This window comes from Opisthocomus hoazin, chromosome 2, assembly GCF_030867145.1.
Source record: "Opisthocomus hoazin isolate bOpiHoa1 chromosome 2, bOpiHoa1.hap1, whole genome shotgun sequence".
Lineage (NCBI taxonomy): Eukaryota > Metazoa > Chordata > Aves > Opisthocomiformes > Opisthocomidae > Opisthocomus > Opisthocomus hoazin.
Window position 1 is genome coordinate 69,505,926 of NC_134415.1, and position 20,581 is coordinate 69,526,506.

Genomic DNA, 20,581 nt, shown 5'->3' on the forward strand with positions numbered 1-20,581 from the left:
CAGGAGAGCTTGATAACTCTTTGTATTCTCATCAGTTTAGACTTTGCTAATTAATATTAGAAAAACCCACTACCATCACATAGCTCTGTTCTACTTATACACATACATAATCTAGAATCCAGATTTAAGATGATCCTGAAAGTAGGGGTAAATCAGTTAAGCTTAAAAGAAAACTGTGTGCACGTATCTACGTGTAAACTCTTCCACTTTTTCTCTCACTTCTCCTGAAGTTGCAGGGGAAGATAAAAAAATCCACTCTCACTAATTCCGTCTTTACTGCCCTAAGGACATTTCTCCTTCAGCTACTCTTCTCAGATTCAAAGCATTACATGTTTGGCAAGGTTCATATCAAAAAAACCCCAATAATGTATGTGGCGTGGAAGATTACACTTTTGTATTACACAAAATACATAGCAGTACTTACTTTATTTAGATAAGTACAACAGAACACCTCTGAGATTAAAAAATAAACAAAAACAGGAGTAAAAATAGCAAAGGAAGATTGTTTCCATATTTTCTTTTCTTCCTCTATACTCACCTTCACCCTCAAATGCAAGTGTGTCTGTGACTGACACCGTTTGCTTTTATTTGGCATAACTGGTGGCAAATACAGGGCTACTATATAAATACTGGATCTGGCTGGAACGTAGTTAATTTTTGTCATAGCAGCCTGTATGGTGCTGTGTATATACACATGTGCTTGCAAACACAGGCCTATTTTATACATTTCTTTATATTTACTGGATAAAACCCCTTGAGACAGAGTTAATTTAGGTTGCAAATCCAAACACTTTAAAGTGTGGAAATACTATTTTTACAGTTGCTTTGAAAATTATGTGCATTCAACCTGTGTACAAGCCCTGTGGAGAAATGGCTTGTGAACATGTAGGTAAAAACCTTAACTTGGGTGCACAACACAGCTGTCATTGTTGTACGACCAGCTATAAATCTTGCATTTTTCTAAAGTCAGAGTGCCTACCTTTGCAAGCTGTAAGCAATCCTGCATAACACAGTTGTTGTATCAAATGTCCCGTATGTTTGACCCTTCTCCCATTAGCACTGCAATACAGACTTGTACTCCTGGTGCTAGTGGGAGGATTCTACTGGCTAGAAGGAGCAGGAGGTTGAAACCAAGGGATTCACAAGGGACTGTGACTGGTGACACTCTGGGCTAGACCTCAACAACAAGGAGGGGGAACGGAAGGAAAGACATGACACAGCTCACCCTTCTCCTCCCACTTAAGTTACGCTGACCTCTCATCTCTCCTTCTAGGAGGAAAAGGTCACTGGAACCATTGTCATAAATGAAGCAGTGCTCCAGGAGAAGTTAGACTCTCGTCCATTTTCTTTATTTCCCCTAAAACTGTGTGCTTTTATCTATATCAAGACTGTGTAGTTGGAAAATGCATATCATCTTCTGGTGAATGTGCTGGGCTCAAGGGACAGCTTTTTGTCATTCTCATGCACCCCTTCTATGGAGTTTGGAGAGGGTCTGTCCTACCTCACACCCCTTGGGAAAGTTAGCAGTGAGCAAAGGAAGAACGTATGTCTATTTTGCTGGGGAAAAGGATTAAATGGAGAAGGAAGCTGGGCTTCCTCTACAATTACCGATACGTGGGAAATCCCAACACAGTTTATAACTGCAATTATTTTGATGGTGTTATGAGTTAGACCCCAAAGAACACCGAGCAATTTTGGCAACATTTTCCTGAAAAGTTCAAGTGAGGGAAGTAGCAATTTTTTTGACATTACACAATTCAGGTATAAAAATACATATATAAATAAAGAAAAGATCTTATTTCCCTAAGGGGTAGAGGATTATATTGGAGGCTAAATAAGTAGAGTACTGTCTATGGTCACTTCATGATATTTGGTACTTCATGATAATTTAGGACTGTTCAGTTAATGAATCATGTGGTTCATATCACTTGTCACTTTGCAGTTGCTAAAATGAAAAAGAATTTCATGTAGACTCTTTTAGCAATTATACAATCACTATTAATAGCAAAAGGCAACACACTTTCTCCTGTTCACTATTATTGACAGCTGCGGGCATTTCCAAGCAACTTGTTACAATTAAAAGTAAATAGTTCTACGAGCACTGGAATTAATTGCCTAATTTCCAATAGATTTATATCTCATGGTTACAAGGCTAAGGGCTGATTATTTGGTGCAGGATATTGCTATTCACCAGGGAGTAATCCCTCAGGCTACAGCAGCACTTTTTTCTTGCCCTGTGAAAGTTTTCTTACAGGCAGACCATTTAATAATCTTTCTCTGTCCCTCTTGTGCTCTCTGTCTCTCTCTCATGTATTCTCTGCTTTTTAATCAGGTGTGAGTTCACACAGTGTTCTCCCCCTTAGTTACGACATGTCCTGATCTATTCACCTCTGTTCAGCCACTTCATTCCACGAAACCTTCAGGAAAAATGATTACCTTTGAGACCTCTTACCCTTCTGTCAAATTTGGTTGAAATTGACCTACAAGTTCAAATGTCTTTGCGGGCAGCCAGAAAGACATGCACAAAAAGATCACACTAGCCTCATTTCCTTAGGAAATCAGGCTAAAATGCAAGCCTGCCACTTATTCAGATCCTGTCCTACTCCATCCACAGCCTGTGCTCCACTCAGAAATAGCACTTGTTGCTAATGGAAGCTGTCAATGACCCTGCATTGACAAACTGCCACCGAAGTGCTCTTCTGATTTATTCCTGCCGTCATTAACTTCACAGCCCACAAGCCGAAAGAAGGTGATGACTTCCAAGATAGACAGGAAAAGACAGGCAGAAATAGCACGCAGCGGGAGCAGACTCAGTGATGATGGTTGGAAACAGGTGACAGCCTGCACTCTCACTTTAGGATAGATATAGCACAACAGGGGATTTAAAAGGAAGTAGTTGTAAATGTAAATTGGAACGACAGGACTAGAGAGCAATTCACAGCATATGGTCAGGTGCCTGCTTTTCTGGTTGGATCTTTCTCTTGGTTCTTTCCTACTTTTCCTCATCCCTGTCTGAATATTGTAAGTCTTCATTCAGAAGCCTTACCTTTTTTTAGGGTTTACATTGGAAAATGCTGCAAGCAGCTCGCGGAAATGCCAAATGGCAAAACCCTACTAAGAAACAGAAGTGCCATATTTTCTTGCCCCATAACTGTCTAGCCAGGTGTTAGACAGTTATGTGGCTCCCCCAGCCTCTCTTAAAAAGGTGTCACTTGCAGGGCCACAGGGGACTGGGATCTTGGAGCCAAAGCCCATGCTGATTCATCATGACCTCCAAACAACGAGCAGAGGTCCCCTGGCACACTAACTGCTCTTAAAAGCAGTTCCATCCATGTGAAATCCCAAGGGACCGAAGGCATGCAGACACAGTGATGATATTCCTTGTCACTGCGGAGTCACCGCCTGTGCAAAGGGGTTCCCGGGAGCTTAGCACCAGCACTCACACCAACCTTCCGTTTCATTTAAATTCTCCATGTAATCCTTTCAGAATAACAGGGTATAAGAAGGGGAGAGAACATTCTCTCTCAGTACTAACATGTCACTCAGACCTGTCACAGCTGAAGACAGACTAGACACATTTTTTTAATTTGTCTTTTGTATAGGTATTAATATGTGCAGGAAATACATATTGAGATTTTCCGTGTATTTGACAAAGAAGAATTATCTTTTTTTGTCATTAAAACCTAGCTTGTTCTACTTGCTAAATAAAGACTGCAATGGGAAACTAGAAGCAGAAAAAATGTAAAGTATTCTTTTTAAAAATAATTAAAAATCAACAAATAACTTCTTAGAAGAGCTGTATCTCACTGCATACTAACTTTTCTAAAAGAGGAATCAGTAATTTATTGCATATTTGATTCACCATGCTCTAAACATTCAAATGAAAAAAGAGACAATATAATTATAAAAATCTCAGAAGAGTGACAGAAAAACTAGAAGAACCATTTTAAAAAAAGACTCTTACTTTTAAGCAAATGCTTCTCGGAAGCTCTGCACTTTATGGTAAAGTAATAAAACAAGCACAAGTGTATAGACGCAGTATCAGAGGAAGATGCACAGGAATTTCTTCAGTAAGTTTCAAAACACAGGAATGGGGATGAGAAGGAAAAGTAATAAAAAGGTAGAACAGTTCCACAGGATCAATACTTCTGTTCCAGACCTCATCTGGTTAAAAGCATGGTGCTTGCTTACCTTTCACAGCGTGGTCCCATGTACCCAGCTGGGCATTCATCGCATATTACTCCACGACTTCGGTCAAAATGGCATGTTGGGCTAAAGCTGTGTTGTTGATATTGGGTAAGAAGAGGGGCAAGGAAGAAACATAAAGAAAAGATAGTTAGCTGCATAGCTCTCTTCTCACTTCAGAAGTCGTTAATTTGCAGAACAGTGCCCAGGAAAAGTGATTCTAGTCTAGCACATGGGGCTTAAGTTTGACTCCAGCAAATTGAATTTGGAATGACTCTGCTATTTCTGCGACACTGAATATAGAGTAACGGATGGCAGCATCCCAATAGCCTGTTATTACGGGACTTGAGCCTGCCACCGAGTGGTCTGGATACCATTAAAAAGGCAGGAATGTACAGCTGTTTGTTTGTGCCCCCAGGCGCCTGGCAAACAATCTATGCCATAATGTGGCCCCTATAATAAATCTTTCTGAAGGACAACTGCTTTGAAAGCTCAGTTAACTTTGTGTATAATCGTCTGTGAAAGGAACCCAGCGAACAAGCAAGGGGAGGGGCAAAAGGGGAAATCTCTGGTGCAGCTTCCCAGAGAGTGTATTTGAGTAAACCGAGTGCCAATGACCTCAAGCAGCAGGCCAGACGGGCATGCTGGAGTTTCAGAATAGCTTGCAGAACAGAAAGCTTTATCTCTTTGCTAAGCTCTAATTATTTTTAGCTGAGTTTTTTAATAAATAAGGATACCATAGGCATTTGCAAGCTCCAGCTCTCTATGTCCGTGTGTAACTCTGAACTGTGCTCTTCCACTGTTTAGTATTTTGCTTTCTGTAATTTTTCTCCCTTAACACACTTTTGTGAGGAAACCTCCTGACACACTAAAAGACAACGCACAGCAGAAGTGCTCGTATGTCTCTGTCTCTAATAATCATTCCAGAATGACAGAAGCACGAGGACTCATCTAAATAATGGTAAACAATTCTGGTCAACCAAACAGAAAAATAGAAAAACTTAAAAAAAAAAAAAGAGTGGGAGCAGGTGCATAGCAGGATGACTACTCACAAAAGATAAACAAACCACCTATCTGAAAAGAAGACACTGAACTAATCTTTTGTAACATAGGAAAACAGTAGTTCAGAAGGAATATAATTGCTGTAATAAAGACATTAAAAGGAAGGTATATTCAAGGTAAAAGTTCTTGCTACAATAATAACAGACATAATCCGACCTCGGATAAACTAAAGCAGAATATATGATGAAAGTTTCTGGAAAATAATAGGCACAGTAAAGACAGAAAAGCATAATTAGGATCATGTAACGTGATCACCTGCTGGTGACTGGACCCCACTTCTCAGGAACCATCCATCCTATGATCTGACCTCAGTTACTCTTTATTCTGTTTCTGTTATAGATTATTTCCATTCATAAATACCCTGTCTGTCACAGGGTAAGTTATCCCCCCGACATAAGAGATCAGTAACAAAAATGTGGGAAGGTCAGATCCAGTAAACAGAGGTATTGGGGTTTTCCTCTTTCCCATAAGTATTATGTCTGTGTTATTTTGAATTGTCATTCAGTTAGTAATAGTTTCACGAATGCACGAGGAACCAGGCGAAGAAACAATAACTGTTCATTCTATTTTTAAATAGCAATGAAAGCAATTTTCAACTGAGGCACACATTATCATTCAATTTAATCAGCAGCACCTGACTTATTTTAAATAAAATCCTGTTTGTCAGTCCCAACCTCACTCTTTCTAAGAGCTACGTGAGAAACTTTTTGGAGATGCTACCACAGCTCATTATAGCATTGCACAACATTGACTGTACCACAGTTCCATCAAGAGCTCTGAATTTAACTGCATAAATTTTAAAGGTATTAATAATAAAGTACTTAGTATTACTAAGCAATAATAATGACTAGCAGAATTTCCATGTTTTAAGGGTTCAGCTTAGGCCTAGCATCCTTTGATCCCTTCTCTGATTTAATAGTCAGTCCACATGTCAACACTAAACATTAATATATTGAGAAATTCCCATCTGCATACTATAAAGAAAATACGTGATAGCAGAGTGAGAAAAGATCAGCTTACTTTCCTGATTATTTAGAATCTCATTATTCACTAGTGATAAATACTAATGAACAGTGTGTATTGATCTGTCAAAACAAGCTTCAAAAAATCTTAATCCCTGATCATCACTCTTTTCAGTTTTCACGTAAGGTAACAACCTTAATATCAGTCAGGACATGGGACAAGTATAAATACACAGTATGGGTATATATGTGATACGTCTATGTTGGGAGACAGGGCTTCCTAAGGGCTTACAAGTATGTTATAGAAAGCATCTCTTGGGAATAAGCTTGTGATTTTATTTAATTCTCAAAGAAAAAATTAAAATTCTGAGACCAACTTGAATTCCTAGTTCACATACTATGAGTTTACTTGTGACCTTCCCAGGCTGAGGGAGACATCTTCTATCTCCCATTTCCAGTGACAAAACATTCCTGTCAAAGTCTTCATTACCCATATTAAATTTATTTCTGCTTCAGGAGAAAAGCAGTAATTATCCCAGACATCTACATTTGGTAGAAAGAATTATCTAGTAGTACGCCTGATAATTTTTAAGGTAAAAAAAAATCAGTTTATTCAAAAATCCTTAAAGACTTCGAATGTTAGAACAGTTTGTAAGAGTGATGCATTAATGAGAAGAGCTAAGACGAAGAAGTGTGCGTTACACATGCCATTTATAATATGGGTATTGATCTCATTTGCATCATGTAAGTACAACTATGGGGATACACGCAAATAGAGGAAAATATAGCCCAGGATCTAGAAAACAAGCTTAGACAACTTAATTTTAGTTTCCTGATTTGGCCAAGCATTCTTTTCTGACATATGGCAAGTCACTTCTCCCTGTTGTGCTTCAGAAGGCAGTTTTATCATTGGCTTCTACGATTGCATATGGAAACTGCTGCCATTAGGCAACAGGAGAGGAAATGAGCAGCAGTTAAATCAGCTTAAGTTAACTATAGAACACCACCATGACCACCACATTTCTAAAATGGATAGAACAGTTCTCCTCCACATTATGTGGCACTGCAAAGAAAGAGACTCAGGTGCTGTGAAAACAGTGATAAGAACCATTAGAAACACCATAAAGAAATAAGACACTGCTATAAAAGACAAAACTAATTTCTTTATAGAAACGTATCTCAGAGGTCCATTACATGAACAACATTCTGTATGGAATGTAGCAATAAGCTTAGAGACTTACAGATGCCCTATCATGCCATGTTAGATATAAAAAGCTACGGGAATTAAAATCTATAGACAGCTATTTATAATCATTTATACATAAAGTAGCCACTTGTTAGGTTATTCTGAAATAACATGACATATATTACACCTGTACAGTGACATAAGCTTGGCAGAAATTTCTTTATTTCTCATGTGAAGGAATCTGAATTGTTTACATATATTATCCCTAGCATACCAAACTCACTGCCAACTAAGAAAGGAAAATGAGTATTTTAACAGGTAACACACAAAATCTTTAACAGCCTACATTTTTTGCTCATAAACAAATTTAATAATTAGTCTAGAACTGTGAAGTGCTGAGAGCTTGAACCTTACAATGAGTTCTACAAAGCCTGAGGATGTTGTTCATAGTTTTGATTTTGTCCATTTTAGAAACAGGAAGGCATTGCACAATTCTAACGCAGGGCTGAACTTTGTAGGGTTCAGGACACCCACAGTTTCACAGTTCGAGAACATTTATATTCTGTGTTTGTTTTGTAGCTATATTTATCAAGAAGACTAAATGCTAAAAGGAGGACTCTCTTGTTCAGTTTCAAAGAAGGAAAGTAAAGCATCTAGAACTCTGACAAATACGTAATAGAGGTCTCCAGGCATTTTGCCAATAAAAACCTAAATTCCATCTATTTGACTTGATTTGTTGCACATCTGCACAAGATACAAATGTGATAGTGTTTTTCCTGCTTTGTCAGTACAGTGTTCTCAAAGAAGAGAAAGAGAATTAATTAACTATGAAGAAAATACTAAGTATGTGAAAGCAATGAGGTTATCAGAGGAATCATGCCTGAGCAGCAGACATAGTAAACCCACGTATATCTAATAAAACCAACTGAAGAGCTGTGATAACAGGAAGGCGGGTTCCCATTCTACAGTCCCCCAGAATTTCTGCTGATAAGTGCTTAGGTTACTCCTGCCCTGATCAGTGCAACTTTAATAGGACACAATGCCACTGTAGGCAACAGCATTAGCCTGAACTACTTAAGAGCAAAATCTGGTTCATCTGTGCCTTATGTTGGCACACTGCCATTCAGGTGATGTTCTCCCCTTTGCTTATACCTTGCAGAGCTCTCTCTCTGTGCGGGTGGCAGCCACACATTGTGCCCTGTATAACTTGAGAACAACTCTTTAATTGTAAAGTGCATTTCATTGACAGAATCTGACTTCTGTTTTGGGATAAATGGGGTGAAATAGCAGATGCAGGGCTAAAGGGAGAAAAAATAAATACTCCAGTGGATTTATTAGCTCTATAGCCACTTAAAACCTTTAAGCCATGTGAAGAGCCTGGGGAGGGGCAGCTTCTGTGCATAGTTTACAGTCTCCCAATACAATCCTACAATCCTTCTGAAATGCTTATATGGACTAGCAGTTATTCTTTTCAGAAGGCAGCCACATCCAGTTTGTGCCTGGAATTCGGGCAAGCGTTACTTCTCCCTGAAGCCATACTGAATGGCATAAACCAAATGTGCTAATTCAAACTGATGCACATAATTTCCTTTTTTTTACATGCACAAGAAAAGCTAACCAGACAAGATTCAGAACAGTTCTCTTAACTACATTCTGTCAAATGATTGTGATACCATTATTTTCTAGATACTGACTGCAACAAAACCAATGAAAACATGTCCAAAGTCACTTGGTCTATTAAATCGTAGGTAGCAAGTAGTGCAGACAAGCTTTTGTAATGAAGGAAATATTTGTCCTTAAATCAGAGTTTTGATTAATTTTTTGCTATTATTTTTATTTAATAAAAAAAATTTATAGTGATTATTCTGAGATATGCTAACAATATATTTTCATTTGTAAGATCTAAGGCTGAATTCAGACTCCAAATAAATCAATGTTGTCACTGAATGTTGACTGGAAGAAAAGGAAAATTAAAAGCCTAAGAAATCACTATTTTATCTGATCAACAGAAATTGATTTTAAATTCAATTATCAAAAAACCCCACATGTCAAATCTGTAAATTAAGCTTTAAAACTAGACACAATTATTCTTAAGGGCAGAAAAGCAAATGCTAGTTATTGATTCAAAGGGCAGTCATCCAGATTCTGTTATTTTTTCTAGCCTAGTTTCATCTAGCTTTTGTCTTGATCTTTGCCTCTCTGTGAAGCTAAGCACTCTGTACAATTGTAAAAAAAAGAATAAAAGTTTAGATTGTAGAATATATTCCTTGATTCTAACAAAAAAATCTCAAGTCTACATGCAAAAGTATAGATTAAAAAGTTATGCAACTTACTAAATGAAAAAGTGTAATATGCAATAAATATACATCTTACTTGTTAGAAGGTATATTTAGGGGGCAAGCACACAACTGACAGTCTTCAGCAGTCCCTTTAGTAGGATCCCCATAGAAGCCAGGAAGACATCTATCACAATATGAACCACCTGTGTTGTGTTTGCAGTCCTAAACAGAAGATGAAAAGTACAAATTAACAATTAGAGAACTTACACATGGGAAGTCTTTGAAGGTTGTTCACCTAGCCCATCCTCTCAACAGGATTGTAAGCGGTCTGCAACATGTATTCTAATTTTCTGCTGCTGGTTGAGAAACAGTTCTAGAGGCTAGCTATCACAATCAGTGTCAGGTATTTGTGTTCTTTTGTATCATTTTGCTCTACGTAAAACAAAAAGAATATTTAACTGCAGACCTTTATCCTTCTACTGTATAACAGCTGCATTATTGTTTTATCTTGCTTAAAGAAAAGCAACCTTCAGAGCATCACAAAACAGGTTTAGTACTGCAGTTTTGCAACAGGCCATATTTTGTAACAGTTTTCAGATGTTGATCCCAGAAATATAGCCCAAACTATATAAGTTATGAAAATGAATTACTACATTTCACGTCTAAGTGCATTAGCTCATTTTACATGGTATATGACTAGCAGTATACTAAATATGTTTCTGAACAGTAGCAAAGCCTGAATTACTTAATTAATACTTGTTTGCCAGAATAGCATCCAGACTCTATTTTAAGAGTAAAAAAGAAGGATGAGTGTACTGTATATATGACCCTATCCAACAGTTTGTGTTCCTCTGTGTGACTGGCTTTCATGATACAAGAGACAGTTTGTCTGAGCATATGAAACATCAACGTAAAAATGTCAGTACTAGATCTGCAGTTTTATATGTTACCTTTGGCCTGATCACAAATTAAATGATCTTTTGTCAGAATGGGAATTGGTCCTCTGAGAATAGGCTTCCCACGATGACTTGTAAGAACTGAGATTTAAAGAGTAATTACCCCTTCTATTCTTCTTCCCCCTCACCATATAGGATTTAGAAATTCTACATAATTTGGCAGGATCCATGATAGGCTCAGCAAATTAGTTTTCTGGCTTATACTCTGTCTTTTTTTTTTTTTTTTGCTATATTTTTAGCACACCACACTACTCCTTTCACTGCTATTTCCCACAAGATGATACTCCAGTGTAGCCCTTTCACAGTGTAAAAACAGAGAAAGCAGGAGAAATGTTTTTGGCTCTTAAATGCCACATTGATGTGCTTGGGTATAGACTGAAAAAGCATATGGCAGCCTGAAAAGGCCAAAATGAAAGCCATGAGAGAGATTTTATTTCATGGGGTGCATTCTGATCTGATTCAGACAGTGGGCCAGCTCCAATCTACAATCTGTTTCATCCAAGCTGCTCCTTAAGAACTCATGAGGTTAGGTTTTTTTAAAGGTGTAGGTATTTCCAAACTTTTGATTTAATTTAAGATTTTTTAAGAAAATTTTTAGATTGTTTTCTCATTTTAATAAGTAATGCATATGGTACTGACTGATATTTAACAGCCTTACTGTCTGAAAGACACGATGTATCCTCAATAAAGGATAAAGAACATGGCACTATTTTAAGAAACACTGACTTCTTCTTCATGACTTTGCAGGATGGCAATGATTTGCACAAAGTTTTTGTTTGCATTGTGCTCTGCACAGCCAGTACTATACATTTGGGCAGCTGAAAAAGCACAATCACAATACCCTTTTCAGTCATAAGTGCACCGGAGTCAAAAGCATCTGTGTCCAGAAATGCTGTTTGCTGTTTTAAAGGGTGCATTCTTATTGCTTGTGTATACAATCAGCACATCTTTGAAATCAAGGCATTAGTAACAATATTATATTCTCACTTATTTGGAAGATTGTGAGCTAATACTAACTATTAGACTCCTGGTCAAATAAAGTTATAGCTTTAGAACCATCAGCTGGGTTAAATTCTACTTCATTAGGTCATTGAAGTCCATTTGAAAGTTACTTCAAATGCTGTCATTCAAAAAGAATCTACGGGCCATACTGAAAAAGTAGCTGGGAACATAAAGATATGCTTTTACAAGAAGATGTGACAAAAATAATTTAAATATTTCAAAAGAAAAATCCTTGGCAATTCAACTTTTATAAGGCATCATGTCAAATTATTTGTACTTTTTCTGAAAAATAATGGATTCTTCTTTTGTGTTAAGTTGAGCTTTAAATATCCTCAGATATATCTTAATGTTTTTGAAGAATATGAGCAGCTTATATGTCAAGGATGTTATTAAAGTGAAAGGAGCTAACACATTATTTTAAAGCTACACTTCTCTTACAGAGTGGTATTTGCTGCTTCTACTTTTTTTAAGTAAAAAAACTTGAAACCTTCCATTTTGTAGGAAAACAATTCATGTTACAAAGAGCTGACCTTCTCTTTGGTGAATTATTTTCTGAAACTCTAACGTCAGTCACTTCCCCATACTATGTCTAATTCTTCTCAATCCAGATCTCTGTATTTGCTTCCTCCCTCACTATGAATCAATACATTTAAAAACAAAAAAAGAACCCCACACATATAGCACCAAAATCCGAGCATACATTGCACTGTGTATATGTTACAGTTTAGCTGAGAAATAATGATCTTGTGTGGTCCTATACTCTTCTACCTTAGCCAGTCTGGGTTTTGCAGGACAATGAACAAGGATTATGTAGTACGTAGATGTGACATAATTTTCCTGTTCTCTTCAGTGATGCATTATATTATATTAATTTGCCAAATTTATAGATTAAGTACTGAAGTAGATGAGTTATTGGCCCTTATAGATATAATCAATACTCATGAAAAATTTGTATTTTCTTGATACCCTCTGCTTGAATCTCAGTTTGAAACTTGCCAAATGTGCAACAATGGTTTTGAGCATCATATAGTTTGAGCAATGTCTACTTATACTGACATTATTTCCTTAAAACATGCTTAAGCCTGTGAAGTCTTAATCTCTTGTTCGTAGGAACATTTAATTACTTTTTTGTGTCACAAGACTGAATATAAAGAAGATCATGATCAACTATTCCTAACCTGCTCAGTACATTATATGCACTTTCTTTTTATTCCCTTGGAAATATAGTTTGTTCCAACACATTGATCTAGCGGTTTTGGTAAAATCAATGCCTTGTTCTGTAGATCCATATACTTAGTGGCCAGGAATGATTTTATACCAAATCTTTATGCTTTCAAACTCCAGGTACTGGATCTCAAACTATTTTGAATGCATCAATTTTCTTTACCACTTTTATCTCCAAACACCATTAAACTTCACTTTGAGAACCTCTGAGTAAGCAAGATAGTGGAACTTATTTTTGTCCAAAATTTTATATATGACTCAGACCTTGTTGCCCAAAGACTTTATTGCTGATGTCCTGGAGTGTGTTTTCCACCATTTCCTACCAAGCCAGTTTTTCCCCCCTTGGAAGAAACCAAATGAACATTTTTATGCCCAGTACCAGGGGACACAGAAAAATACTCCTGCTTAGCTGCATATGCAGCTGAGTGTATATGAATACAGAAAGAAACAGTCTGAATAGAAGGCTAGTGATGAAAATAAAACTTTAATCAGGGAGTATGACTGAGTCCAAGATAGTGCCTTTGGCACGCTGCTGCCCATTCTCAGCATATCTGTCACAGAGACAACCAGGGAAACTGCTAGTTTAAGCTAGTTAAAGAAAGCAAAAGGGCAAGCCTGGGTGCCTATTTTAGTATGTTGCCTGGCCGTCTAGACCAGACAATGGTATTATGTCTTTTGAAGCATGAATATGCTCTTCTGGCATTTTTAAAAGTACTGTAATGTCAAGATTAAATGGACAACTCCCTTTTCTGGTGTTACGAATGCAATCATGATGTTGCAGAGGCTTTACATAATTTTCACCTGTACTATAACTTATATTGTATTTAGCTTAGGATCTATCATTTTGTTTCTGTGGACATGAAGATGGGTGAAGACATTTTGTCTCTCCTGTGATGAACACTGTCTAAAGCAGACATCCATTAGCTCTGAAGCTGGTCTCAACATACTTGGTATATGCTGTTTACACACAAAGGAATAAAATACAAAATGGGTGCCATTGGGGACTGCCCATTTAGCAATTTGATAGTATCTCAGGGGAGAAAGATCTGATTTCTCTGGGCTTATTAATGGGAACATAGTACCCTGCAATGAATGAAACACCTTGAAATGTGTTTGCTATTCATAAGGTTTAGGATTAACCAACCTCCTAATGTACGTAAATGTATGTGTATAACAATACAAAAGAGTATTTCTGAATGTTAGAACTTGCCCTATGTACCAAAGCAGTTATGTATATCACAATGGTAACAAGAATGATGTATCATGCACCTCTCCATATGGTTGCTGTGGGGATCAAAGGGCTTTGCAGGTTACCCGCAAGATATGCGTTAAAATGAGCTTTTTATATAGGCCTATCTTCAAGCAGATGATTTGAGCTTTTATCACAAGTCAAAACATATTTCAGCTGCTTTTCAACTACATTTCAAAGCTAAGGAAGCGCAAAAATAAGTATCATATCAGTAAATTAGGTGCCTAAATTGTCTGTTGTATAACTGAAAAAACACCATGAATAATAATAAGGAGGGCAAAAGGCTGTGTAAACCTCAATAGAAAGAATGTCTTTGATGTGAAACATTTCTCTTTTTCAGCATTCAGACTTCTCTCTCTTTCACTTCAAAAGGCTTATGATCCAAATTGAATAGCAGCATTTAATAGCCTGCATGGATACTAACCAATCTAACTTCACTTACAGTGTTTTCAAAGTAAGCTGCAAGAAAATCCAGAACTGATTTCAAGCTCCCTGTGCACCTCTTCTTTATAGCATGATCTAGTATAAGCTCAGACAGAACAAATAAAATACAGAATGCTTGATAACGCATATAGATTAAAATATATTTTCAGCTGGTTATTTTCCACTTCCTTGTCAGTGCTGTGTTGTCTTTACACCAGCACCCTTGAAACATCAGAAGAGGGAGCTCTACTGTCTCAGTCAATAGTTCACAGCTGAAAAGTGCAAAAGCACTACAGTATGTAACTTTACTGCCTTCTCTGACATCCAGGATGGTGCTACAAACAAAAATAAAATGAGAACTTGTGCAAGGGCTAAAATTTGAAGACACAGGCACAAGCAACCTCAGAATTTGCATCTGGCTATGTACCCCTAAGCAAAATAGTCAATGGTTATGATATACCTTAAACAGGATTCTCCCCTCCCTTTCTTTTCTGTTAATTAATTTTATCCCACACTGATGTTATGGACATCATAGCTGGATGCTATGTTCATTAATGCAGTAAATCTTATCTTTGTCGAGAAACATAAATCCCTGTTACCCTAGTGATAAACAATTTCATTGCATATAAGTGAAGGATTCAAAACATGGTTGTCATGTCATACATTTTTGTCATCCTAAGTCCTTCTTTAAGGCTTACAGCATAATTAAACTGAGAATAATTTTAAGCTTCTATTCATGAAAAAGCAGTTTAAAAAATTCACTGATCCCCATATTAACCATATCTTGTTTTGCACTACAATGCAATTAAACATCTTGTCTGGGCAAAACAGGAAGACCAGTGATAATTCCAAGTGTCAAATTACATTGAAAAAAAGCCTGATTTTTCCCAGCAGTTATTTCTTAAGGAAATAAAAGGGAACATTTAGAAACATGCACAATACAGAGTCAGCTTGAAATTCTGCAGGGAAATGAGAGTATGATATCCCACTAAACTGGCACTGGTTCAAATTGTGTTTCTGCAAGGCTAATGAAATGAGAAAAGTTGTTTCAAGCTTCATGCCACATCAGACAATATAAAACTAAAAATGCCCTTGAGTTAATCAGAACAGTCTATTCAGCAAAATTCACCCATTCCGAAAGGCTACTGAACGGGTCGGAAATAGTGGTATGCTGGTAGGCTTGCTATGGATTATATCACAGATTTAATTGCTGAATTACTACATAATGACATAAAGTCTTCATAGCCGTTAAGCAAAAAAGTTGATTTAGCCAAAATCATATGCTTTTATTATTTTTTTAAAGTACAATTTATTAAGTGTTTCTTCAAGGTTTACTAGGAATTTAAGATGAAGGAAGCCACTAACAATATCTTCTTGTCGTACTAGAACAGAATTTACAAAGTTACCTGCTACATACTACGAATTGAATATACTGGAGGAGACAGATGGGAGGGGGAGATAAATCTTGCATGGAAGAATACTGATATATTTGCTGCTTTCTGCGTGCCATGCCTTATTCAATTGATTCTATTTCAAAACACATATTTCACGTGAATAAAAAATTCCCTGTATTTATCTGTAGAAGCTTGCTATGAGGTGATCCTTAACTTCAGCAACAGTTCAACATAAAGATGTCTTCTGTTAATTGCGGGCTTTTTTCTCATTGACTATGTCAGGTCTCAGAGGTTGTTAATTCAATTGCACAGGTATATTGAATTGGTGTTGGCCCTATCCATAAAGTTTACTGTAGTGACACTTACCAGGCATTCTCCTGTGATATCATCACACAGTTCTGCATGACCAAAGCATGTACATGGTGCACAGACTCCACCAAAAATTGTGCCATTCACACGCCTGTGTCGAGGCCAGCAAGACTGCCAAGATAAATCAGAAAATAAGTTAAACTCCCTTGAACAGAGAAAGGAATGAGATTTTTATAATAGTGTTGAATTTGATACTTGCACACACAAAGTCATTCTTGCCAAATTAATAAAAATACCTACATTTTTCTAGAAAGTTGTTCTTCCTGGTACTATGGCTTTGCACTGATGTTAGCCTTATTGGCAAGTGTGAAATTAGAGGAAGCCCTAACTTGATTATTCTTCAATGGTAAAATAAAGCAGAGATATGAAGACCTGAAATATGACAGCATCAAAGCAAGAGGTACAGACTGCAAAATAGCCAGAAGGCAAAATGTTGAAGGAGAGAGAAGCAGGGAAGAAAACTCCAAAACAACAAAAACCTTTTCTGAGAAGTTCAGGTGCAAAGAGCAATTAAAATATCATTTGGTCTTTCTTGTTTGAAGCCTACAAAAGGCTACACCGATGTAAAGCACAGACTGCAAACAAAGCCATCCTTTTATTTACAAATTGTGCTTCTTAAATACAAAGTATAGTCATTTCCTTTTAAGAAAGTTCTCTGATTTTTTATTTTTTTAAATGTTAAATTCAGATCATTATTAAATGCATGGCCAGTTTTTTCTTAGGAAAGGTGACATCGTACAACTGTGATTCATCAGCGAAAATTCAGCTATTCCACATCTTCATAATAAGATGTCAAGCAGCAATCTTCCTTACTATATATCTGACAAATGGCTTTATAGATTTTGCAAACGTATCTTTCCTCAATAAGACTGCTCATGTGATCCAAGGATTTTGCATAATGTAAAAAGTGCATGACAGATTGTTGACCTTCAAAAGCACCTGGCTAATACAAAGTTTTACAGTGATACAATACTAAAAGTATAATTTCATAAAGAAAATCCCTTCCATTTCACATACACTCCCCCAAAAGGTATTAAGAAAACTCTCCTTTATAAAAAGAAAGATGATGCCCCTTTTCGTCTTACTCCTGCATAACATGAAAGTAATTTGAAGAGGAATTGAAATTATCTTTTAAAACCACATTCCAAAACCTAAGACATTATCCTTATTTTTCCTTCTTTTCATTGTTGGTTATGCATTCCTAACAAAACCCATAAATACTAAAAACTAAAATTCAGAGTTATAAAATCCAATAACGAAAAACAGATTAAAAGTATTTGCCCTATTTTTTGCACGAGGTGCAACTGCCTAAGCTGTTTCTATATAGATCTATAAATCTTTTTCCTCTTTCAGTGATTCTGGAAAGAATGATCTCATGCACAGATATACATGATATTGCACAAGATAAGGCTCCAAAAGTTGCTTACTCTAAGTGCTTAGACATGGGATATCAACAGCAAGGCTCAGAACAGAACTAAATTAGAAGATTGCGGATTGGGATCTTAATAAAAGGACTAATGTAACATTCAAAAGTCAGGAAAGTTCTTGACCATCATAATGATGCAAGTTAAACACAACTTCTTCCACAGTAGAAGTAAAAGAGTAGACAGAAAGGGAACAAATCTGGTGGAGAAGAGCAAATAGATGTTAAGATGTTGACAAATAAAGGCCAGAAGATTCACGTGAGCAGAGCAAAGTAACTACCACAAATGGTATTTGAAATTTAAAATTTGACCTGCTTTACCTACGTTCATGCAATTCTGTGTTCATTTCTCTGATGTACTAGCAAAAACCTAACAATTTTCTTTGACTGCAATCTTGTGGAAAATTATTTCTAAATTTGTGTAATGGAACAATCTCACAAGAGACAGCATATTTTAAATGGATTGGTTGTCTTCTGAAGATTGATTGTGCCAAAACATTCACAGCAAGAAAATAAGAAAATAATGTGGTTTTTTAGTGCTGAAGTGTCTATGCCATGTACCACAATATCATTATGCGGGAAACAAACACATATTAAATTAAATGAAGAGGAGAAAATGAAACTGAAACCCTGCACAAAATCAGTAAAAATGAAACTCTGCTAGGTTGAAACTGGAAGAAGCAAAGAGTTGGACAAGGCCAAAAGTATTCAGAAGAAACAAATATGGTAGTCTAAAAAAATCCACATTTTCATTTTATCTTTACATACTTTCTCAACTGCTGGTTTGCCTGAAAATCTAAAACATCCCTGTTTATTTTCTTGCTTGTCCATGTTACAAAAAGCACGAACATCTACTTAGAACACCAATATATTTCCCCATTTTTTTCTATCAAGCACAACTGTTCAAGGCATATCATATGGTATGCACACAAAAGACTCATAAGAAATTAATTCAGTGAATAAAGGCATGGAAACTAAAACTCTTAGCTCTATCATTGTTATTGCAACATGTGCCAGCTTTGTCACATGGCATTTCTGAGCTGTCCAAAATGCTCTGAAATTCAGTGAGGGGACACGGGAAAAGTGTGCTCATATCTAAGTCTATCATATCTTCTTGGCCTTCATGCTTCGGAGGAAAACGAAGACACAGGAAGGGACTACAACATGGTTTAGTTCAATAGGTCTGTGGTTAGCACTCAGCCAGGGCAGGAATCAAAGAGTGTCCACACCCACTAGTGTGCATAGAGACTTTAAATTTGCAGCTATCTATACAGGTACTTTCTATTGTGGAATATGATCTTAAGTATGTAGCAAATTTCAGGTATTGTTTTGAATTGGAGAGAAAGTTTAGCATTGAAGGACACAACGTTGGACAGAGCAGCATCAAGGCAAGAATTCTACCCAAGTCCTTCAGCTTCTACAACAAAAGTAGGTATTGAAACAACTGCAGTCAGGGCCTTTCCAACTGTTTTCTGGGAAATCACACCAAAATCTGAATTGAGAGGAAAAATAGACAAGTAAAAAAAAAGTGTGAAGCACAATGACACTTTGTCCAGCTTTTTTCTTCAAATAATCGAACAGACAGACAACGGTCAGACTTCAAAATTATTTCTCAGCCAAGGCAGGCAATATTCTTCTCCAGTATTTTTTTCTGTCTGTACCATTTTGGAAGTGATAGGAATATCCATTAATTCCTTCAGGCCTTCTTTCTACATTAGTTTATCTAGCCCCAGCAACAAGCAACCACATTTGGCATGAAACTAGACTCTAAGCCCTAAGTATCACATACAAGCATGGAAGATTTTAAAGAAAAAGAGAGTTGACAAGCAAATGCCTAGAGTGCCTGTGTAAATGGCATACTGTTTGTAGTTCTGTGAAGCAGAGCATCTTGGTGTTTGAAACTATTTCCTTAAAGGCAAAGCTTTTGAAGAATTTTTTTTTGGCTTCTATTTACTCCAGGCTATGACCACATGAGCTAATTAATCACATGTATACTTGTATGAACACATTCTGTGTGAACTAATGAATTTCTTAGGAAAGTGGGTATTTTCTGAGCATGTGTGCATGTTATTATCTGTAACAGGACCAGACTAAATTAAAACAATCCTCACAAGAACACACACACAATCCTCAAAGACTCCAAAGCAAATGGCAAAGCCCTGGGAAAACACAAGAGGAAACTACCACATTAACTCATAATTTGATCCGGCTTTGCTGTCCACAGGACAGATAACTGCCATTTTCCTTCTAATTGTGATAGATTCATGCATTTGTAATATCAGTTGGCTGAACAGTACAAATACTGCTTCCGTTTTCTTTTTATTAAGAGAAATGTATTTTCATAACTTAGAAATCACCACAGTTATAAAACTTCAGATTTAAAATATTATCAAACATAATGAACCACCACCTACAGGTAAAGGTAACTGGACAAGCTATACTAAATTCCTAATAGGAATGGACAGCTCTCTTACTGTCTTCCACCAACACAGGACCACTGGTTGCTTACAGCTATCCCAGTGTTAGCACAATCGATCCAGACTGCATCATGATACTCACCTCACATGAGGTACCATCATACCCCGGGGGACAGTCACATAACTCCACTGCAGGTGCTACCTTTCTCCCCGCTGAACTGGGATCAGCAGCTTCAATACTAACACTTCTTAGTCTGGATGTAACAGGAACAAAACAGATAAAATAGCAAATTAGATGGAAGTATATGTGCAGCTGGATGCAACAAACAGTATATAGTGACATTTAATGGCTTGTTTATGTTTTCCTGTTTAAAAATAAGGAGGTTTTCATATTCATCTATTTCTTCCTAAACTACATGTTTGTATGCTTGTTACTATTTTTGTCCATCA

General features: G+C 36.8%; 1 protein-coding gene across 1 annotated transcript in view; it reads right to left on the minus strand.

Moving 5' to 3' along the window:
• LAMA2 (laminin subunit alpha 2) overlaps window positions 1-20,581 on the minus strand; it is a 408,847-nt gene that overhangs the window by 159,075 nt on the left and 229,191 nt on the right. Inside the window, exons 15-18 of the mRNA XM_075444852.1 lie at window positions 20,274-20,385; window positions 16,289-16,402; window positions 9,769-9,896; window positions 4,192-4,278 (exon numbers count right to left, since the gene is read on the minus strand). Of these exons, the coding sequence (XP_075300967.1) occupies window positions 4,192-4,278; window positions 9,769-9,896; window positions 16,289-16,402; window positions 20,274-20,385 (441 nt within the window). The remainder of the gene's footprint in view (window positions 1-4,191; window positions 4,279-9,768; window positions 9,897-16,288; window positions 16,403-20,273; window positions 20,386-20,581) is intronic.